This window comes from Hyla sarda, chromosome 2 (assembly GCF_029499605.1).
Source record: "Hyla sarda isolate aHylSar1 chromosome 2, aHylSar1.hap1, whole genome shotgun sequence".
In the NCBI taxonomy this organism is placed as follows: domain Eukaryota; kingdom Metazoa; phylum Chordata; class Amphibia; order Anura; family Hylidae; genus Hyla; species Hyla sarda.
In genome coordinates this window covers 288343307-288359126 of record NC_079190.1, presented here as the reverse complement: position 1 = coordinate 288359126, position 15820 = coordinate 288343307, and the positions used below count along the sequence as shown (strand labels likewise).

Sequence of the window (15820 nt, the reverse complement as noted above, 5' to 3'; positions counted from 1 at the left end):
TATTTTTACTGTTACTTGGGCTTTAGCCCTTATACTCATTGTTGTATTCACACTGCTTTTTACGTACATGAGCTGTGTATTGTACTCTATACTTGAGTTTGAATAAACTTACTCCGTTTGATACTAAAGGAGTTACCAGGAATAGAAAAAACGCTCCCTCTCCAGGTTGGGTGTGGTTCTGCAGCTCAGTTCCATTTGAGTGACTGGAGCAAAGTTATAAAACCACACTCAACCTGGAGACAGACATGGAGATGTTTTTTTTAAGAAATTAGCTGTGTTTTTCTATTCTTTGATAACCCCTTTAAATATACTCTTGCTGCTGGCGCAAAGCTACAAGAAAGAATTATATAACAGAATGTTGAATATAACACAGCACTACTGTAATCTGCTGAATATATATTAAAATATAATCACTTTTACAGACAGAATTATTTATTTCCTATGCTGTAAATATGGTTCATGTGAAATGCTATGCTTGATCGGAATGATGGACAAAATGGTCCTGAACTGATTTGAGTTCCAGTCCCATAGACAATTGATACTTGTGACTGGATTATCATCTCAAATATGAAAAGTTGTCGGCTCATTGCATTCCAATATCATGCAACAAATAAAAATAAAGTAAAAATAATAAAATAATAAAAATAAAGTTTGTGTTATTCTTAGTTGAAGAGTATAGCAGACTGGTAAAGAACATTTAATTTTTATTCACATATGGAAATATACACAAACAGGTAAACCACAGGAAAATGCAAAAAAATAAAAAATGCAATGGAATTACAGTCCATATTTTATTTACAGTCATACTGTATGTATGGTTCTGTGCTTATGAGTGAGCTCTTGACACCAACTATTTGGCTAGTTAACATGAGAGTCTGGGTCCTATATGAGAGTTAGTAAGAGCACCTGCCCATCTGGATGATACTGTAAGAGGTTAAGACAAACTTCCATGTAATTTTCCAGTTTGTTCAAGGAAAGAAGATGCATGCCTCAAGGAGAGTGAGTGTAAGCAGAAAAATTCTGCAAAATGAAGACACAGTCTTCAATTCCATCTTATGCTTTATTCCAGCAGGGCATAGGGTAGATGGTAGACAATGATTTAGGAGTCCTTAGGAAAAATTTCACCGCAGGTGTAAGGTAAGAATGACTGTGAGAATTGCTCCTACCAGTAAAAGGGATGGAACCCAAGTCTTCAGAAAGCCTCCAACACTAGAAGTAGACATACATTGGATAACATAAATAAATATCTACATATTATAGAATAGATAAAATAATGAATAGAATAATGTATAGGTCTACACCCACCTGACATATCTGCCATAAATCAGGCTGTAAATACAGAGTTTCACCATATTCCAGGATGTGTTATTATATTTCATTAAGTTCATCGCCATAGCAACATGGGAATGACAGTTATCACAGCACAGATTGTGCTAAAAAAAAAAAATTCAGAAACAGACATAAACCCGGATACTATATAATAATGTGATTTTTTTTATATTTAATGTCTACAACATAATATTACTCAAAGAAAGACATACACTTTGGCAAACAAAACAGGGGAACAAGACTCACCATACGATGTTTATATTCTTCGGACGCTTCATGGATGGCTGTATCCCATGGGTTAGGCCCACTGGCATGTACAAGGTTAGGATCCAACTGCCAATATCTAAAGAGAATGAGGATAAGGAGATTTAACAACAAGAGCCAGTATGTCACTTAAAGTTATAAGAAAGGTACTTACTTTACTGGCTTCCCAAAAGCCATGCAATCCTCCTGCGGGAAAAAAAAAAAAAAAAAAAAAAAAAAAAGAGGGTTACAAGTTGGATACACTGCTGTAGTAGAATAAGGAAGGTATGTATGGAGTAGCAAAACAGGTGTGCCATGTATACAGAATGGAAATCTAGACCGACTATCTTGGGTGTCACAATCAGTGGGGTCAGAATTCAGATACTTATAGAATGACTCCACCTAAAGTCAATACGTTGCCTCCCTGTCCAGGACCCACACTTTGTTCAGAAGGCAAACTGATGTATATGAGACAGCAAGATATGAAAATAAGGGTGCGACCAATATATATTTCTAAAGGGGTCTGGCTGCCTCCATTTCCTGTTTTAGTTTTTATAAAATTTTTACAAAATAAGGCAATTTAAAGGGATTTTAAGTAACAGCATTTATTAGCCAGAATAAAATAAACATGTATTAGATACACCATTAGGTACTGGGCTGAAACACATCCAACAGTTCTGCTCTGAGAAGGGAGGCCAGATTCTGCAGAAGCCAAACTCGTGGTACCTACAGCCACCTCCTTTTTATTAACTATACTAGCAGATAACCTGGCATTGCCCATTTTTTCATGCCTAATCCTTGCGAGAGGAAAAGCAACAAAGCAATGTAGGAAGAAACTCTTGTCCTCATATCCCGATCTCATATGCTGTCCTCTGGTGGGGCCGAGTTGTGATGAAGAAATTGTAGGCCAAACATTGATGAAAGTATGTCTTTGTTGGAGCAGGGGTGACTTGCAAGCCAGACTACCACACAGAAAAGTTTGAAAAATATTAGGGGGCGTGGCTTTTCAGCAGGGAAGTGGCTTTGCGAGATGGGTGTGGCTGGCAAGCTGAATTGAGGCACTCACCCGGACATGCAGAGCAGAGCTTATGGTGTAAGGAACTGGAAATTCCATGGACTTGCATGGAACTTCATATAAAAAAAACGACTCTCACGTAAGGGGGTAGGTTAGGCTTAATTGAACTTTCCTTTATTTTTCTTTAATTATATACCAAGTATAATTTAACTATCTTCAGCCGTGTGCAAGTTATGCTGGAATACACATTTCCCATAGACTTGCATGATATTTTAAACAAAAACCCCAACCGTCGCAAATTGGGGGGAGTTAGGGATAATTTGATTATTCTATATTCTTAATTGGCATAGAAGTAACATTTGTACTAGGGATCGCCCGATTATCGGTTTGGCCGATATTATCGGCCGATAATCCAGATTTTGGGCATTATCGGTATCGGCAATTACCTTGCCGATAATGCCCCGCCCCCCACACCACCCCCACCATGCGGCGACCGCTTTAAATCAATGATCTGCAGCGGTGTCGCGGGGGGATAAATAGCCGATAACTTATACCGGAATATCGGTATAACCTCCACCGATTATCGGTATCGGCACTAAAAAAAAAAGATATCGGTCGATCCCTAATTTGTACCAAGTTGAAATTTCTCCAGCCGTTTGGAAGTGATGCTGGAACATACACATAGGCCCTGATTTACTAAGAGTGGAGTGGAGTTTTCTTTATGGGTTTTAATTCCATACAATTTTTTTCCATGGTATTTGCTAAGGTTTCCCTACATTTTGCACTTTTCCCTACACTGAAGATGTCGCGGACACGCACCTTTTCGGGATGGTCACGCCCTTCTTTTTTGGGTTCTCTCAGTAAAATGGAGAGTTAATTGGGTTTTTTAAAATTTTGATGCAAATTCTGGCACAGACAGAATCTGGCACACAACCCGACAAAACATGTCGGATTTATAATACTAAAATCAGGGCCGTTGAGTTTTATATATAAAAGGAAGCTTTTGTCCTCACGTCCCCACCTCAAATTCCATCCTCACATCCGGCGAGCTCAGGGAGGACAGAAACCTTCTGTGGAGCCGAAGGGCCAACAGTAGCGGTACCCATGCTCCAAGTCGGGCCCAGGGCTGAAGATACCGAAGAGGATAGCCAAAGAACCACAGCACTGAATGGCACCAGGTAAGTATCTGTCTGTGTCGACAGGTTAGTGCAGGTGAACTTGATGACAGATTTCCTCTTAGGTTTTTGGTTAAGATAATTTAACATGGGGCTAATATTATTAATTATCAGGATTTCTGTTCCATTGCTTTAATGGCATTACACACATTCGATCGTTTCAACATACGATGCTGCTGTGTGTTGGGACCATCGCAAAAACGGCTATGCGGCAGCGCTGAGTGTGTCAGCAGCTGCCGGAAAACCCATTTAATATGCCCCCGAACTCAGACGAAAAAAAGAAGTTGGTGGTTAGACGTAGCAGGCAGCGATCTCTGCACTGATCTCTCCACGCTCACAGTGGGGATACAGCTGGTTACATCCTGCTGTGAAAGCGCGGAGATCGGGCACTGTGAGAGCCACTTTTCACGCTGACCTCTGTGGCCCGTGTCCTGCTGCTTGGAGTACACCTAATACACCCCATACATCAATGTTTCCCAACCAGTGTGCTTCCGGCTGTTGCAAAACTACAACTCCCAGCATGCTCAGTCAATGGCTGTACAGGCATGCTGGGAGTTGTAGTTATGCAACAGCTGGAGACACACTGATTTATTAGACACTCCCCATACACTCAACATACAATGGTCGTCCCGGAACTAACTACCAGTTTTCACTAGAGATATGTACTCAACATACAATGGTTTCAACATACAAGGGTCGTCCTGGAACCAATTAATATCATATGGTGAGGGACCACTGTATATAAGTTAGCTGCCTCAATAGATCCATCCACTCACACACATGCACACTGTTAGCCAGAGAGAGGAAAATGTCTGTCATCAGAAGGCCAGTGACCCCCCCTTTACACACAGGATGGTTGGTCTGTCCAGATAAAATGGGCAGGTTCAGTCCACATTGTGTATGGCCAGCTTAAGAATCTAAAGTCATATCTTACTTACAGAAACATAATAGGGGCCAGCAAAGTCTCGTATCACACCAGATGATGTACAGATGCCCATGTGACCAATGAATGGGAAAAGCCATCTGAAAAAAAGGAACAAAATATTTTTAAATTACACATTTTAAATAAAACATACATATAGAATAAATCTAAACCTACATAAATAGATCAATAATTATTTCTATTTGTAATTATTTCACATTACCAAGATTATCCAAAAGTGTGAAGGATTGTTTACCAAGGATAAATGATTATTAGAAATAAACATTTATGGCAATCCCTAGTCCTCATACTGCAAAAATCTTTTACTCCAATGCAAATGAAATCATGCTTTTGGGCATGGAATAGGAGGGAACATATCTGTAAGGACTGCCGTATATAAACAGTCCTAGACAACACTGAGGCCTAAGAAATCAACAGTTCACTATGGGGGAGATGTATAGCAATCTGTGCAGAGGGAATGTTCACCAGTTGCCCATGGCAAATTTTCTCTTTCATTTTTTAAAAGGCCTCTAAAACATCAAAGATTGGCTGCTATGGGCAACTAGTCAACTTTTTCTCTGCACATGGTTTAATGAATTTCACTCCTATATAAATTCTACTTCTAGACTTACCCATGACCCACTATCATAAATCACATTAACCCCTTAACGACCAAGGACGTATATTTACGTCCGTGGATGGCTCCCGAGCTGTAAAGCGCGCTTAGGACCCGTGGCTAATACCGGACATCGCCGATCGGGCTGATGTCCGGTATTAACTCTTTAGACGCCACGATCAAAGTTGATTGTGGTGTCTAAAATGGGAGAATATGCTGCCGGTTAGCTCAGCAGAGCTGATCGGGACCGCCGCGGCAATGTCGCGGTGTCCTAAACAGCTAAGAGGACAGCAAGAGGCGCCTTACCTCGGTCCACACTAGTCGTTTTATTGCTCCAAGCCTGAGATCCAGGCTTTAGCAATCAAGCGCGGATAACACTGATCAATGCAATGCTATGGCTTTGCACTGTACAGTGCATGCAATCAGTGAATTGCATGTTATAGCCCCCTATGGGGGCTATAACATAACATTGCAAAAAATAAATAAAAAATAAAGTGTAAAAAAAAGAGTTAATAAATGTAAAAGAACAAAGAATCAGGCAAGGCACAGTGGAGGACTTGTAGTCCGAGGTGGGTGCACAGGCTCCAGGGGTCCGACTCAAGATCCCATGTGGCTGAAGAAATTGCAAGGAAGAAGCGGCACTCCAGGGATATTGATCCAAGAAATAAAATTTATTCACCCATCAGTGAGATGCAACGTTTCAATCCACAATCCGAATCTTTATCAAGCATGCTTGATAAAGATCCGGATTGTGGATCGAAACGTTGCATCTCACTGATGGGTGAATAAATTTATTTCTTGGATCAATATCCCTGGAGTGCCGCTTCTTCCTTGCAATTTCTTGAGTTAATAAATGTGATTTAACCCCTTCCCTAATAAAATTCAGAATCTCCCCCCTTTTCCAATTAAAAAATAAAATCATATGTGGTATCGCCGCATGCGTAAATGTCCAAACTATAAACATATATTGTTAATTAAACCGCATGGTCAATGGAGTATGCGCAAAACGCAAAAAAAAGTCCAAAATAGTGTATTCGATGTGTAGTCCGATCAAAACAAAAACGGTACCGATAAAAACTTGAGATCACGGCACAAAATATGAGCCCTCATACTGCCCTAAATGCAGAAAAATAAAAAAAAAAGTTATAGGGCACTGGCTGTTCTCTAGCAGCGGGACCCATCAGAGAGCAGCAGTGGCTGGTGCATCGGCAGATCTTAGTGACGTCACCGCTGCAGCTCTCTGCTTGGTCCCACTGCTAGAGAACAGCAGCGGTTGCCTCACTAAGCTCCGCCCGTGTCCCCAGCCTGGCCCAGAGCTGAAGCTAACGGAGATTACCGGAGATCCCCTGCACATAACGGGACAAGGTAAGTACTGTTCTCATCTGTGTAACCTGCACTACCTGTTGGTACTGACAGGTTAGTGCAGGTGACACTGGTGACAGATTTCCTTTAACCCCTTAAGGATCCATGACGTACCGGTACATCATGAGTCAGCTCCCGTTCTATAACGCGGGGCCACGGCATGGGTCTAACAACGGCCGGGACCCGTGGCTAATAGTGCGGCGTTCAAAGTTGAACGCCGTGTCTAAAGTGAAAGTAAATCATTGCCGGTTAGCTCCGGGGGCTGTTTGGGATGTCAGTGGCTAAATCGCGGCATCCCCAACAGCTGTGAGACAGCAGGAGGGTCCCCTTACCTGCCTCCTGGTGTCCGATCGCCGAATGACTGCTGCAATACAGTGCCTGCAATCAGTGTATTGCATGTTATAGCCCCCTTTGGCAAAAAAAAAAAAAAAAAAAAAAAAAAGGGGAAAAAAAGTTAATAAATGTGATTTAACCCCTTCCCTAATAAAAGTCAGAATCTCCCCCCTTTTCCAATTAAAAAAATAAAAATAAACATATGTGGTATCGCAGCGTGCGGAAATGTCCGAATTATAAAAATATATAATTAATTAAACCGCAAGGTCAATGGCGTATGCGCAAAAAAATTCCAAAGTCCAAAATAGTGTCTTTTTGGTCACTTTTTATATCATGAAAAAATGATAAGTCCTATCAATACAAAAATGGTACCGCTAAAAACTTCAGATCACGGCGCAAAAAATTTGCCCACATACCGCCCCATATATGGAAAAATAAAAAGTTATAGGGGTCAGAAGATGACCATTTTAAACGTATATATTTTCCTGCATGTACAGTGGTCCCTCAACATACGATGGTAATTCGTTCCAAATGACCCATCTTATGTTGAGGGATTCATGCAATGTAAAAAGTGAATTTAATACTCACCTGTCCCCGCCGCTCCGGACTGCATCCTCACGGCTCCCGATGCTGTCCCAGGGGCTCCGACGTCTCCGCATCTTCTCCGGTGTCCGGGCCTCGATTTCTGGTGACGTTATTACGTTGTTGCGCCGGGACGGCGTGTGCAGCGACGTAATAACGACGCCGGAAAGCGAGGCCCGGACCCCGGAGAAGATGCAGAAGACACCGGAGGATCGCGAAGTGGACCCGGAGCAGCGGGGATAGGTAAGTGAACCTGTCCGGGATGCTTAAACTGCTATTCGACAGTAGCTTAAGCATTTTGCACTGTCGGATAGCAGTTAATGCGATGGCCCCGACATATAAAAGCATTGTATGTCGATTTGATCATATGTCGGGGCCATCGCATGTCGGGGGGTTACTGTAGTTAAGATTTTTTTCCAGAAGTACGACAAAATCAAACCTATATAAGTGGGGTATCAATTTAATCATATGGACCTACAGAAAAAAAAGAGAAGGTGTCATTTTTACCGAAAAATTTACTGTGTAGAAAGTCCGGAAGCCCCCAAAATTTACAAAATGGCATAATTTTTTCTATTTTGTTTCCCAATGATTTTTTTTACATTTCGCATAGATTTTTGGGTAAAATGACTGATGTCTTTACAAAGTAGAATTGGTGGTGCAAAAAATAAGCCATAATATGGATTTTTAGGTGCAAAATTGAAAGGGTTAAGATTTTTTAAAGGTAAGGAGGAAAAAACGAAAATGCAAAAACGGAAAAACCCCTTGTCCTTAAAAGGTTAAAGAAGTTCCTCTATTGGCGGAAAAAAATTATTTCTTACATCAACTGGTGCCAGAAAGTTATATAGATTTGTTAATTACTTCTGTTTAAAAATCTTAACCCTTCCATGACCTATCAGCTGCTGTATGCTAGAGAGGATGTTGTTTAGTTCTTTCCAGTCTGAACACAGTGCTCTCTGCTGACACCTCTGTCCATGTTAGGAACTGTCCAGAGCAAATTCTCATAGCAAACCTCTATTGGGACTGGAACGAATTACACAACTTCCTCTTTAGTATACAGCAGCTGATAAGTACTGGAAGGATTAAGATTAAGGCATTTTTCTGATTTTATTTCCTTTCAGCATTTAAATTTTGTTAAAAGCGCTATGGGCAGAGGTTAAAGTATATAGCAAATCACTGAAAAGAATACAGATTTTTCAAAATTCATCATGCTCTAGGTATGGCAATTTATCAGATTTTTTTCATCCATATATTTTCCTATAATGCATGGTTTCTATGTTCCAAAATAAAAATTATTTTTAAAATGCATGTTTTGTTTTGTTTTTTTACGTACACACTATGGGACTCAATGGCCCAGATTTGCCAATCTGCCTTAAACCAAAACGGTCTGGTTTGCAGATTACAACCAATCAGAGCTCAGAGCTCATTAAGATATGAAAGCTGAGCTGTGATTGGTTGTTACGGGAAAAGCAGACAGTTTTGGTTTAAGGCAGATGGCTAAATCACGAGTGATGTGGAGTGTTGGTCAAGTCAATGGGAAATGATGGCTTGCCTGTAGTATTGCACATATTCATGTAAGTCTATTAAATGAAGTTGCCAGGGAAACCCACAGGAAATCAGGTAAGGAGAGGAAAATCTTCAGCAAACTGGGTGTTTGGGTGGCAGCCATAGAATCTAATGTGATCTGTAATGTGGTGCCAAACATAATATGCTCATCTATGTATGGCAAGAATAACCTGTTGAGCTACTTAGGTGTCCTTTATAAAAAAGAAAAAAAATACAGTACCTCTATTGGCTACAAAAGGTTTTATGGTTCTCTCGAACTGGGTTTCAGGGGATATTAACCCCTTGGCGACATCGGATGAAAATGTATGTCATGTCCTCTGGTACATCATGCCGTACATGTACGTCATACAGTGCAGTGAGTCTATAAAGCATTCGGCAAGCACAGTCACCTGATAGGTTTCCTCAGGCAGACTCTACTTGCAAAGCGCCAATATAACTGATCAATGCTATGCAATAGCACTGCATTGTTTAGTATAAGCAACTTAACTGAAAGGCGCTGAAACAGGAATTGCAGGGGGATCGAGGTAGATTAATAATATTTATTTTTACCACACACCCCCCCCCCCCCCATATAATCTAAGAGGGCCAAAGTTTTTCTCATCTTTACAGATAGGACATCACTGCATGCAACACTATACATGACATCACAACACTATACATGACATCACAGCACTATACATGACATCACAACACTATACATGACATCACAGCACTATACATGACATCACAGCACTATACATGACATCACAGCACTATACATGACATCACAGCACTATACATGACATCACAGCACTATACATGACATCACAACACTATACATGACATCACAACACTATACATGACATCACAACACTATACATGACATCACAACACTATACATGACATCACAGCACTATACATGACATCACAGCACTATACAGGACAAGAAGGCTCTAAATAGAATTGTGAACAGGGGCAAGTAAAGTGAAGGAAAAAGCCTCCAAGGTTTACAGCTTCAGGGATGTGGAAATCCAATTGCCCCGGACATGTAGTTCCGGGCGCCAGGCAGGTAAATTTTTCATAGATTTAGCCCTGTATCGGGCAAGCCCCCCCCACCACAGTGCAATCGAGGGGTGATCCACTGTGGAGGTAGCCGGAGGACTTACCTCTGTATTCATGGCTGCCCCCGTGGATCTGCATTTGATTGAGCTTGCCTTGAGCAGGCTCAACCAAATGAACACAGATCAATGTAGTTCAATAGAACTGCATTGATCTGTATGAGGAATATAATGATTCCCCCAAAATAAAGTGTATTTAAAAAAACAACCCATTAACCTCACCCATATTAATAGTTCATATCACCCCCCTTTTCCATATAAAAAAAATATGTAAACATAATAAAAATAAACATATTTGGTATTGGCGCGTGCATAATTGTCCGAACTATTAAAAAATAACATTTTATATCCCATACGGTCAATGCAGTTAACATTAAAAAAAATAATTTAAAAAACAAAGCACAGAATTGCGTTTTTTTAATGTTTATAACATCATATCCCAGAAAAAAAATGAAGTAAAAAAAGTGTTGAAAAAAAGTCCAATCAATACCAAAAATGTTACCGTTTCATACAGCAGGTTACAGCCTAAAAAATGAGCCTTCATACAGCCCAGTATACGGAAAAATAAAAAAAAGGGGTCAGGAATTTATTTATTTATTTTTTTATTAAAAAGTTAAAAAAAAAAAATATTTGGTATTGGTTTAATCAGGCGACCTAAAGTACTGAAATAATATGTAAGTTTGACCACAAAGAGAATGGCGGAAAAAAAAGAAAACCACCAAATTTGCATTTTTTTTTTTTTTTTTTTTAAATGTCAACTCACAAAAAAAAAAAGTGCTTTTGTTTCTGAGCATAAGTTATGGAAAAATGAAAGGTGTCATTACAAAGTATACTTGGCCCCGCAAAAAACAAGCCTCATATGGGTCTGTAGATGGAAAAATAAGACAAACAGAAGTGCAAAAACTAATAAAGACCTTATTTACATTCTATTTTGGTTGAAATTATTTTATCTACCAAGACAAGTGGATTGTTTTCTGTTTTAGACCCTTGGACAAGTAGATTTTTGTAAACATTTCCACACCCCTGAGCTTCCTAATATAAGTTGTATTGAAGATTAATGCCCAGAGTGGATGCAATAGTAACAAACTCTCAGCTGTGAGAAACCTTGGATCTGCAAATTGTCCCCATGTACCACGATTCCCAGTACCCCCCAGCTGTTGCAAAACTACAACTCCCAGCATGCCCGGACAGCCTTCGGCTGTCCGGGCATGCTGGGAGCTGTAGTTTTGCAACAGCTGGAGGAACCCTGGTTGGGAACCACCGCCATGTAGTGACAGCTAACAGGGAGGAAGTGATGTACACCAGACTCATAGCCCAGACATAAAGATGTCATTACAGTCTGCCCCAGAGAATACACTCAGTAATGACCACAGGAGTACTATCTATACACACATGAAACATAACGTTATATAATGGAGGTGCACTACAATAAACACAGTGTCGACTGCGGCTATACCGAGCCCATCCTTACGTCAGGACTGGAATTGGGGTCCATACAACACAATGAGGAAAACGGCTTCGCTCGGGGTCTGGCTTCATCTTCTCGTCCAGCACTTCCGCCATCATCAGCAACACATCCACTTCCGCCATCACTGCCAGTCCCCTCTGCGGCCTCATATGCCAGACGTGATGTCACATCCGTCACGGTTCATGGACTTGTAGTTTTCTTTTTTTTAATACGTCGGTCCAGGTTCGATTACCTTTTGGTTACTTTGTTAGTGCTAATTCTTCCTCCTATTATTTTCTCTCATCGTCATGGATAACTACACAGATAACACCATGGATATAGAAGATCACGATCTTGAGTAAGAATAGTGCGACCTCTGCTGGATCATTCTGGCATTACCAGATTTAGAAAAAGGATTCAGAGCAATAGAAAAGAAACTAGAAAACTGCAATAGCATTACATTGATCTATTTAACCCCTTAAAGGGAAAGTGGAAAACTTTTTTTTTTTTTTCAATCAACTGGTGCCAGAAAGTTAAACAGATTTGTATATTATTGCTATTAAAAAAATCTTAATCCTTCCAGTACTTATTAGCTGCTGAATACTGCAGAGGAAATTCTTTTTTTTTTGGAGCACAGTGCTCTCTGCTGACATCATGAACACAGTGCTTTCTGCTGAAATCTCTGTCCATTTTAAGAACTGTCCAGAGTAGGAGAAAAGGAGAAAATCCCCATAGCAAACATATGCTGCTCTGGACAGTTCCCAAAATGGACAGAGATTTTAGCAGAGAGCACTGTGCTCGTGATGTCAGCAGAGAGCACTGTGTTCCATAAAGAAAATAATTTCCTCTGTAGTATTCAGCAGCTAATAAGTACTGGAAGGATTAAGATTTTTTTATAACAGTAATTTACAAATCTGCTTCACTTTCTGGCACCAGTTTATTAAAAAAAATTAAAATAAAAAAGTTTTCCACCGGAGTACCCCTTTAAGAACTGTGTTTTTCCCTTTTTGCACTTTCGTTTTTTCCTCCTTTCCTTTAAAAAATCATAACCCTTTCAATTTTACACCTACAGACCCATATGATGGTTTGTTTTATGCACCACCAATTCTACTTTGCAATGACATCAGTTATTTTACAAAAAAAACTACAGTGAAACAAATAAATATATATTTGTGGGACAAAATTGGAAAAAAACGCCATTTTGCAGATTTGGGGGGGGCTTCCGTTTCTACGCAGTGCATTTTTCGGTAAAAATGACACCTTATCATTATTCTGTAGGTCCATACGATTAAAATGATACCCTACTTATATAGGTTTGATTTTGTTTTACTTCTGGTAAAAATCATAACTACATGTACGAAAATTAATATGTTTGAAAATGTCCTATTCTGACCCCTATAACTTTTTTTTTATTTTTCCGCATATGGGGATGTATGAGGGCTCATTTTTTGTGCTGTGATCTGAAGTTTTTATTGGTGCCATTTTTGTTTTGATGGGGCTTTTTAATCGCCTTCTATTCATTTTTTTTTTATGGTATAAAAAGTGACCAAAAATAAGCTATTTTGGACTTTAGAATTTTTTTTCGTGTACAACATTGATCATGAGGTTTAATTAACAATATATTTTTAGATTTCGGACATTTACGCACGCGACGATACCACATGTTTATATTTATTTTTATTTACATGCTTTTTTTTATGGGAAAAGTGGGGTGATTCAAACTTTTATTAGGGAAAGGGTTAAATCACATTTATTAACTCTTTTTTGACCCTTTTTTTACACTTGTATAGCCCCCATAGGGTACTATAACATGCAATACCTTGATTGCATACACTGAGCAATGCTATGCCATAGCATTGCATTGATCAGTGTTATCGGCGCTCCATTGCTCCAGATTGGAGCAATCAAACGGCGATCATACACCGAGGAGGAAGGTAGGGACCTTCCTCACGTCCGCACAGCTGATCGGGACACCGCGGTTTTACCGGGGTGGTCCTGATTAGCCCGACTGAGCTGCTGGGAAACATTTTTTAAAATTTTTAGAAGCAGCGATCAGCTTTGATCACAGTGTCTAAAGGGTTAATACCTGCATCACGGCGATCGGTGATGTCCGTTATTAGCCACGGGTCCTGGCCGTTGCTAGGTGCTGGGCCCGACCCGCTATGACATACTACAGTGTACTACAACTTTGTCAGTGGAAAAATACAAAAAAAGGGGGGGGGGGCTAGTAAGGTAATTCCCCTTCATTGGTCCTCTCAAAAAAATGATAATCTGTATCCAGGTAAAAGAGCTCCTCTTGCTCCTTGACACTTCTGTCCTGACCACTGATAAGAAATATGGATGCCACTGTGCTCTTGGGAAGTGTCAGTGCAGCATCTGTGGCTCCACATAATTCAGTCTCCTTGCAGCAAGACCTGCTTTTACAAATCTCCACCCAGAACTACATAAGCTTCACCTCATCACATGGAGGATGACATGGAGTGGAACAGAAGATTAGGGTTTCAGAAAATCTTATTTGTAGTTGCTGCAGCCAAAAGGCCTTCTTGGCTAAAAGTCTATGGGGGAGATTTATCAAAACCTGTGCAGAGGAAGAGTGGTGCAGTTGCCCATAGCAACCAATCAGATTGCTTCTTTCATTTTCCACAGGCCTCTTTAGAGGCCTGTGGAAAATGAAAGAAGCAATCTGATTGGTTGCTATGGGCAACTGCACCACTCTTCCTCTGCACAGGTTTTGATAAATCTCCCCCTATGAGAGTCTGGAAGAAGCTTAATGTGATCTTCACAACTTAGGCTGCATTCACATCACCATTTCTCCATCCGACCTGAGTACACGATTTTTATAACTTAAAATCGTATGAAATCGTATATAAAGTCGGATCCATTGTCCTCCATCCGATTTGATCCGCATCCGATTTCATACGATTTTTGTTCGGGTCTGAAATCGGGGTTGACCAGGATTTCAGACCTGAACAAAAATCGTGTGAAATCGGATGCAGATCAAATCGGATGGAGGACAATGGATCCGACTTTATATACGATTTTAAGTTATAAAAATCGTGTACTCAGGTCGGAGGGAGAAATTGGAGAAATCGTGATGTGAATGCAGCCTTACCTTATGATACTTTGTTTTCAGTGTTACAATTCTTGCAAGAAGGTTTTAAAAAAAATAAATAAAAAAATCAAATCTCAGTTTTTAGCTAATATTTAACATTTAACAATTTTCGCGGCACGGAGGTTCTTCAAATCTGTAAAGAAGTTTTACCCACTTGTCCCGTTCTAGAAGTTTACACTAGTCTTAAATGGTCTTATGGGATCTCCGTTTGAGCCTGCGGAGCAGGTCTCTATAAAGTTTGTATTCTCCAAAACTCTGTTTCTGATGGCTTTCATATCAGCAAAAATTATTCAAGAGCTGCAAGCATTGTTCTTCAGAAAGCCTTATCTTTGCATCTTTTCAGATCATCTTACAGTTCTGCCAGGATTTTTCCCTAAAGTTTAAAGGGGTACTCCCCTGGAATTTCTTTTTAATCAACTGGTGCCAGAAAGTTATACAGATTTGTAAATTACTTTTATTTAAAAATCTTAATCCTTCCAGTACTCATCAGCTGCTGAATGTTCCACAGGAAGTTCTTTTCCATTTGAATTTCTTTTCTGTCTGACCACAGTGCTCTCTGCTGACACCTCTGTCCATTTTAGGAACTGTCTGGAGCAGAATAGGTTTGCTATGGGGATTTGCTCCTGCTCTGGACAGTTCCTAAAATGGATGGAAGTGTCAACAGAGAACACTGTGGTCAGACAGAAAAGAAATTCAAAAAGAAAAGAACTTCCTGTGGAACATGCAGCAGCTCATAAGAACTGTAAGGGTTAACATTTTTAAATAGAAGTCATTTACAAATCTGTTTAACTTTCTGGCACCAGTTGAATTAAAAACAAAAATGTTTTCCAGTGGAGTACCCCTTTAACATCAATAAAGAAATATCCTCACCTGTTTTTTTCCTTAACCTCAGGATGAGGAGCAAGAGTGAATTCAAATCTTGGAAGGTACAAGGAAGGTTGGTGTTGGCTTGTATGTGATGTAACCTCACTCTATACGTATATTCCCTGGGACATAGCTTTGGCTGCGTTGGAATTCCATTTGG

At 40.0% G+C, this 15820-nt stretch overlaps 1 protein-coding gene across 1 annotated transcript; it reads right to left on the bottom strand.

The window, feature by feature from the left end:
- Nucleotides 1-663: 663 nt before the first annotated feature.
- Nucleotides 664-11950, bottom strand: TMEM222 (transmembrane protein 222). Its single transcript, XM_056560644.1, has 6 exons — nucleotides 11709-11950; nucleotides 4701-4785; nucleotides 1748-1779; nucleotides 1576-1672; nucleotides 1306-1433; nucleotides 664-1209 (listed from the first exon to the last, which is right to left on the bottom strand). Exons 1-6 carry the CDS (start codon nucleotides 11852-11854, stop codon nucleotides 1122-1124), a joined length of 576 nt encoding a protein of 191 aa, XP_056416619.1. The 5' UTR covers nucleotides 11855-11950; the 3' UTR covers nucleotides 664-1121.
- Between the last annotated feature and the right edge of the window lie 3870 nt (nucleotides 11951-15820).

Excerpts from the sequence above, each read along its gene's own strand:
- TMEM222 (XM_056560644.1), bottom strand. The coding sequence starts at position 11,854 with ATGAGGCCGCAGAGGGGACTGGCAGTGATGGCGGAAGTGGATGTGTTG. Across the intron at positions 1,780-4,700 it reads CTGGCCCCTATTATGTTTCT|GAGGATTGCATGGCTTTTGG; the intron begins GTAAGTAAGATA and ends TTTTTCCCGCAG. Across the intron at positions 1,434-1,575 it reads AAGAATATAAACATCGTATG|CACAATCTGTGCTGTGATAA; the intron begins GTGAGTCTTGTT and ends TTTTTTTTTTAG.